At 34.3% G+C, this 21,576-nt stretch overlaps 1 protein-coding gene across 1 annotated transcript in view; it reads left to right on the top strand.

The window, feature by feature from the left end:
- The window catches only part of LOC114329190 (sodium channel protein para), a 285,131-nt gene that overhangs the window by 229,638 nt on the left and 33,917 nt on the right, over positions 1 to 21,576 (top strand). Inside the window, exons 17-21 of the mRNA XM_028278218.2 lie at positions 1,946 to 2,108; positions 3,988 to 4,175; positions 11,748 to 11,952; positions 15,101 to 15,472; positions 19,908 to 20,470. Of these exons, the coding sequence (XP_028134019.1) occupies positions 1,946 to 2,108; positions 3,988 to 4,175; positions 11,748 to 11,952; positions 15,101 to 15,472; positions 19,908 to 20,470 (1,491 nt within the window). The remainder of the gene's footprint in view (positions 1 to 1,945; positions 2,109 to 3,987; positions 4,176 to 11,747; positions 11,953 to 15,100; positions 15,473 to 19,907; positions 20,471 to 21,576) is intronic.

Genomic DNA, 21,576 nt, shown 5'->3' with positions numbered 1-21,576 from the left:
GTTAACTGTGTTCTGTCATCATTTTTCATATGACACATATTTACTTTTTTATTATAATAATATACATTCTAATATAATAGAGAAATGAGAGGTCCCAGTCCCTTTAATAGATGTCGCTACCGTGCGTCCGATTCATAGTTCATTTCAATATAACATCAATATTGGAAGTCAAAGAAGACTGGAATATTATAGAAGGCGGTATCGGCTATATTATGACTCTTATGTGCTATTTTTAAAAATAAATACATAAAATAATCTGAATCAAAATCATAAACATTAATTTTAAAACAGATTTTTAGATTAAATTAACTCAACGTTCCCGAAGACTTAAAATAATTTTATTATCAATAGTTCTCTTCGTCCTATAAAGACATGAAACATGTTTTTTTGAATGCACACCAATAAAATGCTTCTAAATATTACAAATTTAAGAAAGGTGACAAAGCAATATCCTTACTATCACATATGTATAAATTACTAACCAAAATATAAATTAGTTTTGGAGACTCCATACTATCCACAAAAGACATTTTCAATAAGGTGGAAGGAGCAACAAGTGAAGTAGGGCTGAAAATTAGTGAAGAGAAGACGAAATATATGTGTATAAATGGAACGGCACGAAGAGACAGGATAGGACAAAATGTGACGGTCAACACCTTCAATTTCTAAAGAGTACAATGTTTTAAATATCTGGGGGCCATAATCACAGCTGCCAATGATGTTACTGAAGAAATAAATCGCTGTCTATTCGCACTGGATAAGCTTATAAAATCAAACAATCTTACGAGAAGTTCCAAGATCAAAATCTATAAATCCATCGTCAGACCTGTACTAACATATGGATGCGAAACGTGGACCATAACCAAAGCAAACGAAGAAAAACTCAGACGTTTTGAACGTAAAATAATTTGGAATAAAATTTCTGGACCTCACCACGACATTAACACTAACCAGTATAGGATCAGAACAAATATCGAATTAAAAGCACTCTACGATGACACCTATGTTGTTCAAGAAATTAAATCACAGTGACTAAGATGGGCAGGCCACGTGCACAGTCTTCATAACGAGAGACTTGTAAAACTGGTATGGGAGGAGATTCCTACAGGCAAAAGACCACTCGGACGTCCCAGAATGCGATGGAGAGATAACATCCAAGCAGATCTCCGGAAAATGAACATTTCATTTGACCCTAGGTTGATGGAAAACCGAACAAATTGGAAAAAAGTTGTACAGTCAGTCAGGACCCACTCAAGATTGTAGCGCTACGTGATGATGATGAAAATATAAATTACTAACCAAAGTATAAATTACAACGAGGAGTGAGACAAGGAGTTAGGTGTGTTATCACCTTCATTTGGATGGAATATTTTTTCGAGATATTGAACACATTTGTTAGCTTTCTGTAAATTGCTGCAAGCTGTAAAATAAAGTGTTGAGTGTAGCAACCCAGTCTAGCTAGCCTAGCTAGTCTAGCTTTAACCAGACGCCAACATTATAAAAGAAATAAAGTCCAGAAGACTCCAATGAGCAGGACACCTCAAAAGACATTCTGACCAAAGAACAGTGGTGTGGGAGGAAATCCCAATTGGAAGAAGACCACGCGGACGCCCTCGTCTCCGGTGGCGAGATAATATAGCAGGAGAACTAAAAGCTATGGTCGTGCAGAATTGGATAGAGGTTGCTCAAGACAGAGAACAATGGAGGCATGTTGTCGAGACGGCTAAAACCCACGAAGGGTTGTAACGCCACGGAGTAGTAGTAGGAGTAGTTGAGTGTATCAAGTATTAATTAGTTTAGTTTCATCCGATCGAATTCTCGGGTATTTCCAGATGATTCTTTCTTTGCTCGACGATCAGATTATACGTATAATATGCGACAGTAATTGTTTTGCTTTTATTTAGAATTTACAAATTTATTTTAATACCAATTTTTTTTGTTTTAGCTAAGAGTGTTCAAACTGGCCAAGTCATGGCCAACTTTAAATTTACTTATCTCAATAATGGGTAGAACTATGGGTGCTTTAGGTAACCTAACATTTGTGCTGTGCATTATAATATTTATATTTGCTGTTATGGGTATGCAGTTATTTGGAAAAAATTATACAGGTATGTCATAAAATCTATTTTCTACTTATACTTTTATACATTAATTATGATTTCAATACCTGTATCATAATGATTATGATACAGATTTTCATTACGATATAGATTTTTAACCAATAGAGTCGCGAGATGACTCTTCTTTCGGTCTTTCGTGGCACATGCGCAATGAGCAATGTCAAGTCAAATGCATATGCTTTGTTACGATAGGGATATTGAAAATTTAACCTCAAATTCATTAATTGTCATTATTATGCCCAAAAATGTCGAAAATGTAATCGTAACAACGGAGGAAATTACTAAAGCATTAGAAAAACTGAAAAACCATAAATCTCCAGGACCGGACAAGATTCCAAACGAAATGCTGAAACACAGTGGAAACACATTAACTGAACAACTAAGGATACTTGTACAAAAAATTATTTCGGGACATACAACACCTAACAGCTGGCGCACTAGCACAACGATCTCAATGTTTAAAAAGGGTGATAAAAGGTACCCAAAAACTGCAGAGGAATAAACCTGCTCAGTACCTCTCTGAAATTGACCGCAAAAGTCATAACCACCAAAGTCACCAACGAAATAGATCTAGCAGATTAACAACAAGGCTTTAGATCCGGACGATCCTGTAACGATGCAGTTTTTGTTGTCAGGCAAAGCATGTAAAAATCACTAGAATAAGACGTCCCGGCTTACTGTTACTTCATAGATCTACCAAAGGCATTTGACCGTGTAGAGCTGAATGACGTAATTCACTTGTTATATAAGCAAAACGTACCATCAGATATTATCAAGACTATCGAAAACATATACAGCAGAAATAACATAGAGGCCAGAGTTAATAACAAACTAACACAGTCGATACCAGTGGAAAGAGGCATACTGCGTTTAAATACTGAAGCTGTTTAAACTCATCATGGATGAGATTATTCATAAAGTCAAAAACCTGAGTATAGCAACATAATAGGTGAAGAAATTATCTCTATAGTATGTTATACAGATAATGCGATACTTATTTCAGAGAGTAAAGATGACCTTCAGAGACTTTTATATCAATTTAATATAAGAGCAAGAAAGTTCAATATGATAATATCACCAAATAAAACAAAAAGTATAGTAATCACGTATAGTACCAATAAGGTACGAATAATGTGCCAGCTGGAAGTGTAGCAAGAAGGAAGTGTCAACTACCTGGGAGTGCTAATGCACAGTTATGGAAATACAGAAGCGGAAGTTGCCCAACAAATATACAAAGCCAACAGAATCGCAGAATGTCTTAAACACACTATCTGGAGGAACACACAGTTACGGACAGAAACAAAGGCCCAGATTTATAGGACAGTAGTTAGGCCAATTATGACTTACACTGCGGAAACCAGACCTGACACCACAAGGACAAAAAGACTGATGGAAACGTGTGAAATGAAAATATTACGAGATATCACAGGAAAATCATTATGGGACAGACAACGTAGCACAGATCTCAGAAAGAAGCTGTAATATAGAGAACATAAATGACTGAACACTGAAAAGAAAAAAGAATAGTATAGCCATATAAGCAGAATGGGAGAAAGGAGACTGGTAAAGACAGAACGAGACATATCACCAAACGGCCGAAGGAGTATATGAAGGCCAAGGAAGAGATGAAGTGAAAATCTGGATATCTGATGAGAAGGCATCCGAAGATGAAACAGGCGCGAACTTATTAAGAAAACAGGAAGAAGAAGATAATGCTCAAATTCTATACGACACTCGCCACTTCGAGGCTCGTGTCGTATCCGTCATACTCGCAGCATAATGTAATGACTATCATTAAATGCTCGTTGCATAATATACTATTACGTGAAAAATATGTTCAAACGCTGATATATTTTTTGGTTTTCAGATAATGTAGATAGATTTCCAGACCATGAACTTCCTAGATGGAATTTTACGGATTTTATGCATTCCTTTATGATTGTTTTTCGAGTGTTGTGTGGAGAATGGATTGAATCAATGTGGGACTGTATGTTAGTGGGGGATGTTTCCTGTATTCCGTTTTTCCTAGCCACTGTTGTCATTGGTAATCTTGTGGTAAGTACTCAATGTCTCTAATACTTAGATCTTGGTGTTGAAAAGAACAAGACCGTTGTTAGTAATTTTCTTTTAATGAAAAAGCAATGAAAAATATTAAATATTAATCCTTCCTCCATCAATATTAATTTAAAAATGTGGTGGTTGGGAAATAATTACTTATTATACTGTAGCCAATTGTGGCTTAATATCATATAAACATATTATTTAGCCATAACTGCTGATGTCAAGGAAATACTACTTCAATGGACCAACCAATTACATCCAAAAACAATGTATGGTAAAAGGGGAGAACTATCATTAAAAATTATAAAGAATACAAGATCACCAATATTACGAGAAGAAGTAAGGTATGCTATCAAAAACTCAAAATACGATAAAGCTACTGGACCAGCTATCTACTATAGGTACCAAATTTACAATCAAGATGCAGTAGAAATAAACAAACCAAGACACGTTAAATGCTACTAGGAGCACTCCCGAATCATAATTTACAATGTGTATGCTACGGTAAGAGTAGATAATTGGTAATTGTATACAATTACCGGTAATTGTATATAACTACCAAAACCGACGGTAAATGTAGGAAATTATTTTCAATTATCTACTTTTACCGGTAATTGTGTACAATTACCAAGGACCAGCAGTAATAGTAAGTAAAATGATTAAATAAAAATAATAAATTCCAATAGCTATTCAAGAAGTGTAATTTTTATTGAACTGAATTAAAAACAAGAGACATTTTGTTTAACATGAATTGAGCTTTTTGTCTGAATTAGTACTACTTATTTAGGTACTTAAATTTGTTGTGACATGGCAAACTCTCATAGAACTTGGAATTAGCCAACTTTCCCTTTTTTACATTTTTTACACTTATCCCACCTGCCCACCTTATAGCCTTGCCCACCCGACAAAGACGTTTTTCTAACATTCTCGCGCAATGAACTGTTTAGTTTTGGAACCAAATGAATGATTCTTTGACTATACAACTATACAACTGTGACAGTCGCCCTTCTTTATTACCCAATTCGTATAATTCATTTTAAACATTCATAAAAATAGCCAAATATTTCTAGAATCACTTCGTTCCCTGTCAACAACTGGCACTCTTAATTTTATCGCATCACCGACATTACCATGGGGAAATTTTAAGTTTGATGTTTTAAGAATTTTATTCGCTTACTTTTCAAGACCTTCCTTTGCACGTGTCCGTTTATTTGCAACATAATCTCGCCTCTCTAAAAATTGGATAGAAAATAGTGCTTCTAGAATCGCATTAGATTCATTCACTGATAGTTGCTCAGGTTTTTCTGGTTCTTGTTCTATTAGAAGCTAATTCGGTTTATCCAGTTCTGCTTCTTCACGTTCTTCAGAATCAGGACCTGACTGGGTTTCTTCTCCTTCAAAATCTTCTTCAGTCGAAATATTTTCTAGACCATCTTCTGGTAGTGATGAAGTTTTAAAACCAATTTTGGTAGGAACACCAGATATAGCTTCATACGGACTGGACTGCACTTGATGCCAGAAGGGTAAGCTCGGTTCTTGTTTGGTTGCTTTCTTACCAGGATCTTAGTATATTTTCAATATCTTTATTCGCACGTTCGGCAGATCCTTGTGACTGACTGTGTCTTGACTTACTGTGCACTATCTTCAAATCCTTCCACATGGAGAACAGTTCTTCTATAATTATGTTGGAGGGTTCTCGTCCTTTGTCGCTTTGAAGAATGCTAGGAGCTCCAAAGGCACAAAATATGTCAAAAAGAACTAACGCAACTTCTTCTGTACGTTTAATTTTCAACAGCCGTAATTGTACAAAGTTTTTTAAGTGATATTGGTAGACAAAAAAAAACTTCATCATCATCATCATCATCATTTGGCTCTACAACTATATGTGAGTCTTGGCCGCGTTTACTATTTCCCTCCATTGTTGTCGGTCCTGAGCAGCTATTTCCCATTGCTGTACTCCCATTTTGCGTAGATCGCTGGCTACTGCGTCCTTCCATCTCTTTCTTGGGCGACCAACTGACCTTTTTCCATCGGGCCTTTCCCAGAATGTGGCGTTTAGAAGTCTTTCGTCACTTGATCTTAGTACGTGACCCGCCCATCGTATTCTGTTTGATTTAATGTAGCGTACTATGTTTTCATCTCCGTATATTGTCTGGAGTTCATCATTGTGTCTTCTTCTCCATTCTCCTGTTGTCTCTTCTCTGCAAGGCCCATAGATAGTCCGCAGTATCTTTCTTTCAAGTACCAGTAATTTTGTTGTTTCCCGCTGATTCAGAGTCCAGGTTTCGCTTCCATACGTTATTGTGGGACGAATTATTGTCTTATATACTCTTATTTTTGCTGGTCTTGAGAGTATTTTTGATTTAAGTAGGGTCCTTAACGAGTAATATGCCCTGTTTCCTGCAATAATCCTGGCTGCCACGTCCTTTTCATAGTTATTTTCAGATGTTATGATCGCTCCCAAGTACTTAAATTCTTTGACGACTTCAAAATTGTATTCATTAATTGTTACGTTTTGTCTAACCCTTGGTCTTGGGTTCTTCGTAACCACCATGTACTTGGTCTTGTCCTCGTTGACCTTAAGACCAACTTCCTTGGCTCCGTTCTCGAATAGGGTGAAAACTTCTTTTGCATCTCTGGTGGATTGTGCAATTGTGTCCACGTCATCCGCAAAGGCTAATAGTATTTTTGATCCTTGGGCGGCAAATCCGTTTGTCAGTTGTGGCTGAGCTTTCCTTACTGCATGTTCCAGTGCGAAGTTAAACAGCAGGGGGGCGAGAGGATCCTCTTGTCTAAGTCCGGTGTCAATGAGGAATTCCTCCGACGTGTTACTGCCAACTCTGATTCGAGCGGAAGCGTTCTCCGTGCTCACCTTTGCTAATCGTACCAGTTTTCCAGGTACTCCCATTTCTACCATAGTCTCCCACAATGCTTCTCTGCTAACAGAATCGTAAGCTTGTTTGAAGTCCACGAAGATTTGGTGTACATCGCGGTTGAATTCCCAGTTTTTTTCCAACACCTGGCGTAGGACGAAGATCTGGTCTATAGTCGACCTTCCCGATCTGAATCCGCTTTGGTAGTCGCCTACCATAAAAAAAAACTTGCATTAATTATATTATCTGCTTGGGCTTGCATATCTATCAAATCTATTTGGCATCTACTGTTCATTTCATTTTGACAGTATATGTTTCAGTACTAAATCTCTTTTGGAAACTTTAGATTTTTCTAGCAAGTTTCACACAGATCCAAATAGATCATTATGATTTCTACAGTTATGTATTGTGGCATTCAGCTTGCGTGTCGATCGTTATAATTTGAATTTCTTACTTTTACCAAGATCCTCTGGAAAATGTATACAATTACCGGTAAAAGTAGGAAATAAAGGGTTTTTAAAGAATATTTCCTACATTTACCGTCGACTCTGGTAATTGTATACAATTACTGGTAATTGTGTACAATTACCAGATTATCTACTTTCACCGTAAGAGACATATGTTTATATATGTTACAGTTCAAGTTGATTCTCAGTTAGAGTGGACTTTTCCTAGTTCGAGTCAACTCCAACTGAAACGAGCAGTAAAAGTTGATTTGAAAAATTTAAATCAACTTTTACTAGTTAAAGTTGACTCTTCCTAACTCTTATTAGTAAAAGTAGATTATACAATTTATACGAGTATAATCTCACGTGCATTTTTGATGAGTGTGCGTCTCTTTGTTTTGACCGTTTCAACTACTTATTAGTCCAGCCTGTAACGTCGCCCCCGTTAGGTAAATTATTCTGATTCGATTTTTTTGCACAAACTTACTCAAACAAATACATCCTTATAACAAATACACAGTGTCAGGCGGTACCGCGGTCGAAAAATTGTTTAACCAATTTTTGTTAACCAAATTCACAAAAATAATTCTTATCTACTCTACCTCATATTATGTATAAGTTTTTATTGTGTGAAAATTGTAAATATAGATAGCAGTACATGAAGGGTTTAAAGTGTGCCTGAAGTAATAATGTATTTTAAATGGGATTTACTTTTTCGCACTGTTTTTAGCACACTTTCATATAATCAAATATCCTTAACTTTCGCCTTGTAATGGTGATGACATGTGAGCAATAAATTACAAAAAAAGTTTTGACAGTTTTGTGGTTTGACAGAAGTTTGAATTTTTAAATGTCAAAGTTCTAAAAAATTGTAAAATAGGAATATATTCCAGTGACGAAGAGTTGCAGTTTTTTTATTTGTTTTTTGGTAGATAAAATATTGTATGAAACTGTGCGTGAAGTACTTTTTTCGCACTTAGGCGATGTATAGCACTCGTCACTCGTGCTCTAAACATCGCGTGCGTGCGCAAAAAGCATACTTCACGAACTGTTTTATAAATAACTAAGTATTTCACTCTGGACAATTTTTTTTTAGATTATTTTGGTCATTCGGAGCAAAAAAAGTCTCTTGTGATTTTTCTCTAAAATTTATAGTTTTCGAGTTATACGCGATTTAAAATTTGAAAAATTCGAAATGACCATTTTTAAGGCTTAATAACTCGATTAAAAACTATTATTATGAAAGTCAGAAAGTAACTTAATCAAAGTTTAAAGCCCCCCTACAAGATCCTGAAGAAATTTTTGTCATTATTTTATTACTAAGCTGTTATTTTTAATTATCAACAATGAGCGCTAAAAGCGTATTGAGGCGACCGTCAATGTGAGTGCGAGTAAGATCCTCCATTCCGACCGTCCAATGGTGCATCTCAGTCGCACTTACATTGACAGTCGCCTCAATACGCTCCTAGCACTCATTGTTAATAATTAAAAATAACAGCTTAGTAATACAATAATGACAAATATTTCTTCAGTACCTTGTAGAGGGGTCGTTAAAATTTGATTTGGTGACTTTCTGACTTTCATAATAATAATTTTTAACTGAGTTATTAAATCATTTTTCAAATTTTAAATCGCGTATAACTCGAGAACAATAAATTTTACAGAAAAATCACAAAAGAATATTTTTTTTGCTCCGAATGACCCAAATTAATGATGTAAAAAAATGTCCGAAGTGAATTTTTTTTGTGAATTTGTTTAAAAAAATTGTTTAAACAATTTTTCGATTACGGTACCACCTGACACCCTGTGGATTCGTTATAAGGACCTCTTTTTGAGTAAGTTTGTGCAAAAAATCGAACTGGAATAATTTACCTAACGGGGGCGACGATACAGCCTGGACTATAAATATCACGATTTGAACATAATATACAGTAACATTTAATTTCTAGAATCGGTTGTTTGTGTGAATCAACTTTTACTAAATGGCATTGGGAAGAGTATACTTTAACTAGTTGTTATACTAGTAAATTGTTATACTAGTTATACTAGTAAATGTTGAATAAAAATCTTCATTTTATATTTATAATCAACTTTTACTAAAACCAGCCGTTTGAGTCGACTCGAACTAGGAAAAGTCAACTCCAACTGGATAATCAACTTGAACTGTAACATATACATTGTAAATCTCAAATCGTGATTTCTAAAGTTGTCATCACCTTGTAAATTATACTTCGGGGGTGCTCCTAGTAGCATTTACCGTGTATTGGTTTGTTTATTTCTATTGCATCTTGAATGTAAATTTAGTATAGCTATCAACTACCGACAACGACGAACGCTGCCCATAATTACGTATAATATACGAACATTATCTAAAGATGAGAAAATGTCGGAACTGGAGGAAGAAGTCAAACATTTAAATGGGATCTTGTAGGAATTATCGAAGTCAAAAGAAGAGGTGAAGTTTAAGTAATACAAAAAGCTGGCAACATATTCCACTATAAAAGGGAAACAGGGTCGACAACAGGAGGAATACGTTTATTAGTACACGACTCCAAAACTTGCTGCAATGGTTCGGATTGTTATCTGCGGAACTATTCAGATCTGCCGCAAACAAAGTCAGCATAGCCATGTTAATTTCTAATGTTCCGAACGGACAAGACACGTGAAGAAAAGTACATAAAAAATTACAGAATAAGATACAGAGCATTGACTGCATTTGCGCAATAGTTATATATAAATCTAAAACTGAATAAGAGATACAATCTGAAAATAATCCAGGTATAGCTGTCAACAAATTATTTCAGAAAACATTATATCAAGCTTATTACAAAGCCATTTTTATTTGTGTGGTGTCGTTAAGTTTCCGGCACAGGTAGAAAGTTATAAATGTTAATCTATTGTACGTTTAATTATTATACCTGCTATTCAGTAGGCTTACCTCTGAAAACTTAACGACAGCTCTCAAATACAAATGACTTTGTTATAAGATTAACACGAGGTTTTCTGTAATAATTATTTGGCAACTCTATACGCCCCTACCAGCCATTACGAAGATAAACTTATTTTATTTAGAGCATTTGTAATATGTTTGTATGAAGTATTAAATAAATTATAGGGAAGAAACTAGCACGGAATAGACCAACACACCTTACATTCATAGATTTAGAAAAAGCATGTGATAACATACGTATCTCGAAACTATGGCAGGTACTCCAGGAAACTTCAATCAATCATACACTCATAAAGGTTGTTCGGAATATATACAACAACATGGAAGCTCAGATAAAGTTAGGCAACAGAGTATCGGAACCATTCAGAGTCAATATAGGCATACGACAGGGGTGCTGCGTATCCGACACTTTTTAAAATCTATGTTGGTAAAGCTCTCCACCAGTGGAAATCGAAATGCAAAGGAATGGGCATAGAGGTGGACGATGACACTTGCTTGTATACCCTCCAATTTGCCGATGATCAAGTAATATATGCAAATGACAAAGAAGATCTCGAGTACATGGCACGAAAATTGATTGAGGAATTTCAAAAATGGGGTCTGATAATGAACATGAAAAAGACGTTGTACCTCTGCGTAGGAGAGGAAACTACTGACCTGCAACTAGAAAACAATAAAACATTAAAACGATATGAAGACTGTATATACCTGGGAATAAATTTTAACAAAGAAGGAACGGATGACGCAAAGATAAACAGAAGAATAAATAAAGCTATAAAATTAATTAAATCTCTGATTGGAATATTATGGAGTAAGAAATAGGAAAACAAAGAAAATTGAGAATATATGACACTATGATAAAAAGCACACTGCTGTACGGATCTGAAACGTGGCGTCTTAAAGAATATCAAATAAGGAAAATAGAAGCCACAGAAATGGATGCATTAAGAAAAGCAGCTAGAAAAACGAAACTTGATAGGGTTCGAAACAACACAATAAAGGAAGAAATGGGTCTAGAAGAAACTGTGACCGACTGCATAGAGAGAGCGAAAACAGCTTACATGCTACAGACATTTTCAAAGAATGCTAGAAGAAAGACTACCAAAGAAAGTAGCAAAATGGATACCACCGGAACACAGGAAACGAGGAAGACCAAAGAAATCGTGGATGGAAGGAATTAGAAAATCAATGAGCGAACGAGGATTGTGGGAAGAAGATTGTATATATTAAATAAATAATTTCTATATGCGCTACTATTTTTTGGGTATTTTATATAAAAATCTTTATAATTTTTCAGGTGCTGAATCTTTTCTTAGCTTTGCTTTTGAGCAATTTTGGTTCATCAAGTTTATCAGCCCCAACAGCTGACAATGACACAAACAAAATAGCTGAAGCATTTGTTAGAATCGGTCGTTTTAGCAGATGGATCAAGGCTGGTGTGGCAGATATCGCTAAGTTGATTAGATTTAAATTAACAAACCAAATATCCGACCAGCCGTCAGGTGAGGGACCCTCCAACAGTTGGAACCAAGGTTTTTATCCAACAAATCTGAATAGCTCGCTAACTTTGTGCTTGTTGCCACTCCGTAGTGCTTATACTTCCTATTATTTTTCGAGGAGTATACTTGTATCGCATGTAGTATATAGTGCACTTCTTGCAGTGTATATTTGAACCACAGTGGACTATTTTTTAACAATATGACTCTTTCCATCATTTCCCCAGGAAACGAAGCATTCAAAATAGAAAAATTACGGGGGAAGTCAATGGAAAAGGATCACCTCGTGGGTATTAAAATTTTTACTACGTCATGGGAACGTCAAGTTGTCAAGAGTGCAGATGTAATGTAATCTGTTTTTGAAGTGAAAACTTCTTTAGGGACGTTGTGCGATTTTTGGATAGGGGAAAAAGCATTGAATTCACGACCGTCATTGCGATTTTTGGATAGGGGAAAAGCATTGAATTCGCGACCGTCATCGCGACCGTCATCGCGACCGTCATTGCGACCGTCATCGCTTATGCTATATATTATGTGTATGTATTTATAAATTGTGTAGAACTATTCAAATTTAAAATAAATGTAAAACCTATTTTAGGATGGGGAAAAAGGATTGATTTCGCGACCATCATCGCGACCGTCATCGCTTCGGCCAAATAAATTTTGTACATATAAGTATAGGTATATTACGTCTATGTATATATAAATTATTGTATAGAAGTATTTAAATTTAAAATAAATGTAGAACCTATTTTAGGATGGGGAAAAAGGATTTATTTCGCGACCGTCATCTCTTCGGCGAAATAAAGTTTGTACGTATATTTATTATGTGTATGTATATATAAATTGTGTAGAAGTATTTAAATTTAAAATAAATGTAAAATCTATTTTGGGATGGGGAAAAAGGATTGATTTTGCGACCGTCATCGCTTCTACGAAATAAATTATGTACGTATATTATTATAATGTACGTATAATAATAGTAATATTATTGAAATGAAAATTTCTTTAGGGACGTTGTGCACTTTTTAGATGGGGAAAAGTATTGAATTAGCGACCGTCATCGCTTCGGCGAAATACATTTTTGAATTGAAAAGTTCCTTATGGACGTTGTGAACTTTTAGATGAGGAAAAAGTATTGAATTAGCGACCGTCATCGCAACCGTCATCGCTTCGCGAAATAAATTTTTGAAGAGAGCACTTCTTTAAGGACGTCGTGCACTTTTCAGATGGGGATAAAGTATTAAATTAGCGACCATCATCGCGACCGTCGTCGCTTCGGCGAAATAAATTTTTGAAGTGAAAAGTATTTTGGGATGTTGTGCATTTTTTAGATGGGGAAAAACTATTAAATTAGCAACCGTCATTGCTTCGAAGAAATAAATTTTTGAAGTGAAAACTTCTTTAGGGACGTTGTGGACTTTTTAGATGGAAAAAAAGTTGAATTAGCGACCGTCATCGCTTCAATAAATTTTTGAAGTGAAAACTTCTGTAGAAACGTTGTGCCCATTTTAGATGGGGAAAAAGTATTGAATTAGCGACCGTCATTGCTTCGATGAAATAAATTTTTGAAGTGAAAACTTTTAAGGACGTTGTGCACTTTTAGATGGGGAAAACGTATTGAATTAGCAACCGTCATCGTGACCGTCATTGCTTCGACGAAATAATGTTTTGAAATGAAAACTTCTTTAGGGACGTTTTGCCCTTTTTAGATGGGTAAAAAGTGTTGACTTAGTGACCATCATCGCGACCGGCATGGCTTCGACGAAATAATTTTTGAAGTGAAAACTTCTTTAGAGACGTTGTGCCCTTTTTAGATGGGGAAAAATATTAAATTAGCGACTGTCAATGCTTCGACAAAAAAATTGTTGAAGTGAAAACTTCTTTGGGGAGGTTGTGCCCTTTTTAGATGGGAAAAAGTATTAAATTAGCGACCGTCATTGCTTCGGCAAAATAAATTTTTGAAGTGAAAACTTCTTTAGGGACCTTGTGCACTTTTTAGATGGGGAAAAAGTATCGAGTTTACGACCGTCATCACTTTGCCGAACTAAATTTCGTACGTATATACATTATGTGTGTGTATACATAAATAGCATAGAACGTACGCAACGCGTATATAATATAGGTATGGCACTTCTTTTTGGATGGCGAAAAAGCATTGAGCTCGTAATTTATATACTATGTATGTATAAGAAGTTTTCACTTCTGTCGGCACTCCCGTGAGTGCTTTAAAAAAATTTTCTGATAGGGAAACTTGTGAACCTGGAGGCAATCCATCTGAGAATTCAGCTTTTTGTGTTTACCTTTAAAAATACAAGCAGGTGACAAAAACGTTCCTTCGGCATTGCAACATTCAATAATAGTACCTAATAGTTTCTCCTCTCTCGGTAGAAGTCATTGTAGATACAGCTTTTGATCCTTTCTCGACTAAAATGCGTGACCATCTAGGGACCGCTAAAAAGTACAGCACACTATAACCTAGAATTTTAATTAAACGTTTCGGTAAAAAAAAGGTCGTGTAACCATCTTTTAGAGGTTTTTAGGGTTTAGAGTTTTCTGATCGCGCAAGCGCCCCTAGCATGACTTAACGAGCACTTACGCGGCCATGACCGATGGCTTTACGTGCCTTCCGTATCACGTTAAACACGTTTCGGTCACATACAAACATAACCTAATACTGACACGCGATCTACTGTTGTTCAAATAAATACTGAATTGAGTGACCAGATATTTTTCAACTTAGTTAATACGATAAGTTGGAAGCTTTTCACATATTTTTAAACAGTCATAGAATAGTACCTAGTCATTAGAAAGAGAAAGCAGGTTATTCAAATATTCGTACATTTTTATTTGTTTGGTGTTGCTACTTTTCTGTTGGCATTACGTTAATATACTTCGTCGTAATGCTATTTTAAATATTTAATTTTGTCCCCGCATGTCATATTTCAACATCCAGATAGATGTTAGAGTTAGAAAGTTATATGAGGCTATTGTATTCCAACTGTTTTAAATTTTTAATGATTAATATAACATAGATATTATACAAACTACAAAACAAATAAAAAAATATAACATATTTTTGTTTCTACTACCAATAGTTTGCTATGATGTCTATGGGTACTTTACAGAGCCATTACAAGCCTCGATATTTTAGATCCACGTGACGGAGGCCTAGACATTCCAGGTGACGAAATACTTGCAGACGGCACGATATTTAAAGATAAGAAAAGTCCAAAAGATAGGTTAGAAGTAACGATAGGTGATGGTATGGAGTTCACGATACATGGTGACTCAAAAACTAATATAAAGCGGGCCAAAAACGCTATTAGTAAAAAGACTTTAGGAAATTCAATTTTGGAACATGGGGATTTTCTAGGACATTTAGACGATGACGAAATTAGCAACAAATCGTATGGTAGTCATAAACATAGGTTCAAAGATGAAAGTCATAAAGGTAGTGCTGATGTATTGGACGACCAGGAAGAAAAGAGAGATGCTAGTAAAGAAGAATTAGGAATAGATGAAGGTAACAATATAAATCACCTAAATCCATATCCTAACATATTAGTATTTTTTCTATCTTCTACTGAGGTTGTATACTTAGGCGTTTTAGGTATCGCGCTTAAGACTTCGTGACCTTAACAAATATATTTTGTTTGTATTGCTATTAATTCAATACCATTGGTTCTGCGCCGATCATATCTAGGTTCTCACGTCTAGCAAATTTTGCGCCTCCTTTTGCGCTGAAACTTCATCCTCCCACATTTTTCTAGGTCTTCCTTTTGGTCTTGCGCCCTGCATTTTCCTTCTAGGGCTCTTTTCGATAATATTTCAGTCTCCATTTTCACTATATATATTGTTTTAGGCGTCAACACCCTTCCGGTAGGGATCTATGGAGGAGTATCACCAAGCCGCAAGGCCTTATCCCTTGCCGTACCGCTCCCATCATAGGCCGGCCAAACACCAGCTTATTCCAGACCAAGCCATAGATTCTTTAGAATTTTAGACTACGACGTTAGCCTTTTTATTTTTCTATTCACCGGCCGGGGCTCGAACATAACTCACTATATGACCAGCGAAGTAACGTCTCTGAAGTTGGTTGTACCTGGATCTCCATAATCCGTTTTCGTAAATAGGTCCAAATATCTTCTTAGGACTTTTCTTTCAAAGACTTCCAACTTTATTTTTGTTTTTTCTGTCATCACTCATGTCTTGCATTCATAACATACTGTTGGTCTGATAATATTTTTGTAGACCCTGAGTTTTTCGATTTCCCGTGTGTGTTTTTAGAGCGGAACACATGCGCGAGTGAAAAATAAGTTTTGTTTCCCCTTACTCTTTGTTTCCCTTTTTGAACTTGTGGTAATTCTTTTCCATCCTTTTTAAATGCCACTCCCAAATATTTGAGCTTTCTACAGTCTCATATAGCTCCAGAATAGCTCGAGACAGAGACAGTTTCGCCATGTTAATCGCCAACGTCAAGGAGACTTAATAGGGCACGTTAAGAAGAAGACAATCTCAATATCGTCCTCTAATTCAACTGTGCGTCTGTTTCCCTTAGCTCTTCCCTGTGTTAATCGAACTCTACACTCTCGCGAAGTTCATCGACGAAGTACTACTGAAAGTTGTCCGAAGTGCATCTCTACACACTCGTTCAACTTCGTGGAACACATTCGCGCGGGGAGAAACCAACTTCGAGTCCTTTGACTCGGTAGCAAAAACCGACACGGAATGGAAGTAGCCCGAGGCGAAGCGAAATCGCATGAAGTACCTCTCTACACTCTCGTCCTCGCTGAACTTCAATCAACGTCGCGGGTAGTTTAGCTTTAGCTTTTTTATCTTTTGAATATTTATTTCTAGTTTGGTCTCTTTTGTCACGGTTTTTAGTTGCGAATATATTTCTATCGCTTCTTTCGTTATGTGAGACATTTTTCTGATGTAGTCGGCAAAGACGGTAATCTGTCTCGATTTATTTGTTATGAGATTAACTCTTCCTATATTGAACTGAAATAAGTGTCTAGTTATATGTTGATGTCTATTTCTTGTATATCATTTAATATCAGAACGGTGTGATCGGCTTATTCCTAATCGATTGATTTGAAAATATGTATACAAGGTGCGCCAAACCTCTGGTTTTCTTTGATTACGGCTAAACTATGGGATATACAAAAAAATGTTTTTAACAAAACTAATATATATCAAAACCATCTATAATTTAAAATATTTTTAATTATACAGGGTGAGTCAGAACGACGGTATGAACCAAAGTTTTATTTTTTTTAACGGAACACCCTATATATTAAATGGTTTTCGAATATATTTTTTTAAAATATGAAAAATTTGTATAAGGTCTTGTAGTCTTAAAGTTAATAATTTTCGAAATATTTATATTTTTATTGAGAAAAATGGTAATATTTGTAGGGCTGTGGATTATGTTTCCAAGGTAATAAAACTTTGTGGTAGGTCAAAGTTTTTATAATATAGTATCATTTTTAAATAATTTAATATCTTTTACTTATAGCCATAAAATATACAGTGTGATCGCTATTTGCAAATACAAAATTTTCTCATTTTTTTAAATGGAACACCCTGTATATTAGTATTGCATTTTGTAGTAAATATTACAACCTTTCTTTTGGTATAAGGTAGCATGTTTGGTTTTGTAAATATTTAAAAAAGAACTATAGATTTTACGTTTCGCGGATATTTTATATCCGCGATAATTTCAATTAAATTTTTTTGCAAAAGAAAATTATAATCTGATTTTAGAAACATACACTAAAATATTAAAGATGAAAATAAAACAAACAACTATAAAATTATGTTACAAACAATATTTTACCATATTAATAAGTAATTAATATGGATAAATTAATTATTAAATTAAACAACCAATTTTAAAATCTACCCTAGAAATTTTTCTACCCTAGTAACTTTATTGTACCCAATTTTGATAGTTAAATTGTATTTACGAGTAAGAACAGTTAATAACTTTTTAATTTACCTACATCTTGAGAACGTATAAAGTATGCTTTGAAACAAATGAACGTTATAGAAGTATATCATGAAGTAAATAGTATCTACGTAGTCGTGTAACAAAAGCTGGTAATAATTTCTAATGGTTTCGCCCAAAACAAATGTAATTTTTACCAATTGTTCAGTTGAAAAATTAAAATTTAAAATATAAAAAATTGTTACAAAAATTTCAACTAAAAAAGTATTACCAGCTTTTGTGACACCAGTTAATACTATTTATATTAATAATTTGGCTGATACATTTAACATTCATTTGTTTCAAAGCATACTTTATAATTATGTTCTCAAGATGTAAGTAAATTTAAAAGGTAAATTAAAAGTTTAACTGATCTTACTCGTAAATACAATATAACTAACAATTAATTTGGTACAAGAAAGTTGCTGTGGTAGAAAAATTACTATGAATATCAAATTTGATTGTTTATTTAATTTAGTAACTAATTTATGCATTCATTAGTATGGTAAAATATTTTTTGTAAAATAATTTTAAGATATTAAATTCAATTGAATTGTACTAGTATACGATTTATTTTAATCTTTAATTACGTTTTTATTTTCATATTTGCTATTTTAATGTAGGTATGTTTCAAAAACCAGATTATAACTATTTTTTTTGCAAAAACAATTTTTAATAAAAAATCCGCAAAAAGGTAAAATCTATAGTTTTCTTTAAATATCTACAAAACGAAACATGCTAGGTACATACAACCTTATACCAAAAGAAAGGTTGTAATATTTACTACAAAAGGCGATGTTAATATAAAGGGTGTCCCATTTAAAAAAAAAAGAATGTGTGTGTACTATGTACGCACGTAAGAAGATATTCTTCTATTATATAATAGGTAATTTAAACGAAGTAAATATACTTAAAAGGTTATTTGTCTTTTATTTAAAAATCAAACTAACTTTCTTATCTACCACTTTCAAAAATTTTTTATTAAAACAACCAAAAATAAAAAAAAACATGAATCACCCGGGAATTGAACCCGCAACCTTCCAATCTCAGTGCTAACGCATTTCTAACTACTCCATCGAGGCACTACAAATAAATTTGTAAGTTTCGGATATAATCACACAACACGGCGACATATAGTGTAAAAATGCTATGCTTACATAATATTTTATTAATCCAAAAACACAAGAATTATAATAAATAATACATTTCCTAAAACCACTAATATATTCTTTTAATGACTTATTTGCACGGTTACAGATACATACATACCTATCTTGAAAGATTAGCAATTAACTACATACTGTCAGTGTGCGCAGGCGCGCGGTAAATGTACAATTTTACCCTCAATCGATTCGCCGCTAAAGAAGAATATCTTCAAAAAATGAGAAAATTTTATATTTGCAAATAGTGATCACACTGTATATTTTATGGATATATGGTAAATATGTTAATTTATTTAAAAATAACAGTATACTAAAAAACTTTGACATGTCATAAAAATTTTTATTACCTTGAAAGCCTAATTCACAACCCTTTGAATATTACCATTTTCTCAATAAAAGTGTTAATATTTCGAAAATTGTTAACTTTAGGCCTATGATAACTTATATAAATTCTTAATATTTTAAAAAATACATTCAAAAATGATTTAATATATAGGGTGTTCCATTTAAAAAAAACACAACTTTGGTTCCTACCCTCGTTCTGACTCACCCTGTATAATCTAAAATAATTTTAAATTATAGATGGCTTCGATATTTTAAATTATATACGTTAATTTTGTTAAAAACATTTTTTGTACATCCCATAATTTAACCGTAATCAAAGAAAACCAGAGGTTTGCCGCACCCTGTATAATATTTCCTATTCTCCCTATCAATATGGATGGTATATTTTTTATATACATATATTCAATATATTTTGCTCCCAATAATCGCATAACTGTTTTTTTTAATTATTTTTATTGCAGAATTAGAAGATGAATGCGACTGCCAAGGACCTTTGGATGAAGATCTTATCATAGATGCTGCAACAGAAGACATAATTATTGATGAGTACTCCGCAGACTGTTTCCCAGAAAAGTGTTACAAAAAGTTTCCCTTTCTGGCTGGTGATGAAGATTCTCCCTTCTGGCAGGGATGGGGCAACCTTCGCTACAAAACATTCCAACTAATAGAAAACAAGTACTTTGAAACAGCCGTTATCACCATGATCTTGCTCAGTAGTTTGGCTCTAGCTTTGGAGGACGTCCATCTGTCAGCACGGCCCATTTTGCAAGATATACTGTATTATATGGATAGGATATTTACGGTCATATTCTTTTTTGAGATGTTGATCAAGTGGTTGGCTATGGGATTCCAGAAGTATTTCACCAACGCATGGTGCTGGTTAGACTTTCTTATAGTAATGGTATCTCTTATAAACTTTGTGGCTTCTTTGGCTGGAGCAGGTGGTATTCAAGCTTTCAAAACCATGAGAACGTTGAGAGCTCTTAGGCCTCTGCGTGCGATGTCACGTATGCAGGGCATGAGGGTAAGTCAAATATTCACTTTACTATTAATGCAATGATTTCAGAAAATTAAAATTTTTGGTCTGCTGGACTTTCTTAGTTTAAGACAGAATTATGGCAGCTCTCATTGGTTTTTATCCGATACATAAATCCCTGTAAACACACTATACACACCCAAACTTATATGTAATCACTAGAGTTTGGATTTAAAAACATAAAGAATCACAAAAAAAGCGCTTAAAAAGCCTAACGATTTTATGAAAAAAGCATTTTATTATACAAAAAAAGCATGAAAATCAGAATAAAATATTTATAATTATTCCTAAGCTTAGCTTAAGACCTAGTAAGTACCTATTATAAATTTAAAAATTAATACACTGGGGTGCAAAAATAACCGGACACCTTAAAAATGGGTCAGATTTGATGTCTCTAATTTCCCAAAACTGTTGTCCGATTTAAGTGATTTTTTTAATATATTATAGGCTTATTCTTTAGTAATATCGCTATAATAGTATTGTTGCTAAACAGTTAAATTTTCATTGTATACCGGGTGTATCAATCAAACTGTGCTTTTTTCTCAAAGTTCGCATCACCCTGTGGAATATTCTAGCATTTATAAAATACTGAAATTAAAATCCAACTATATCCTCATGTTTTCTCAGTATTTTGTTTTTTAATTCATTCGCTCATGGTGGATAATAAAAAAGTTAGGTACTTTAACAACTAGACATGTTTTTCATCAATACAGCGTGTTTTTAAATAATAATTGGCAAACTTTAAGGGGTAATTCTGCATGAAAAATAGTGACAGTTTGCTTTATCAACGATATGTCTGCAAATGCTTCGTTTCCGAGATAGGGGGTGTTGAAAGTTTTCGTACAAACTGACGATTTATTTATTGCTTTAAAACCGGTTGAGGTATGCAAATGAAATTTGGTGGGCTTTAAGAAGTTATTATTGCACATTTTTTGACATACAATTAAGAATATAATATTCACCATTGGCGCACATACGGGTAATATGAGGGCTTATATTACCCGTATGCGCGCCAATGGTGAATATTAAATTCTTACTTGTATGTCAAAAAATGTACAATAGCAACGTCTTAACACCCACCAAATTTCATTTGC

This window comes from Diabrotica virgifera, chromosome 10, assembly GCF_917563875.1.
Source record: "Diabrotica virgifera virgifera chromosome 10, PGI_DIABVI_V3a".
Classification (NCBI taxonomy): Eukaryota; Metazoa; Arthropoda; class Insecta; order Coleoptera; family Chrysomelidae; genus Diabrotica; species Diabrotica virgifera.
This window is presented reverse-complemented; position numbering and strand designations above follow the sequence as displayed.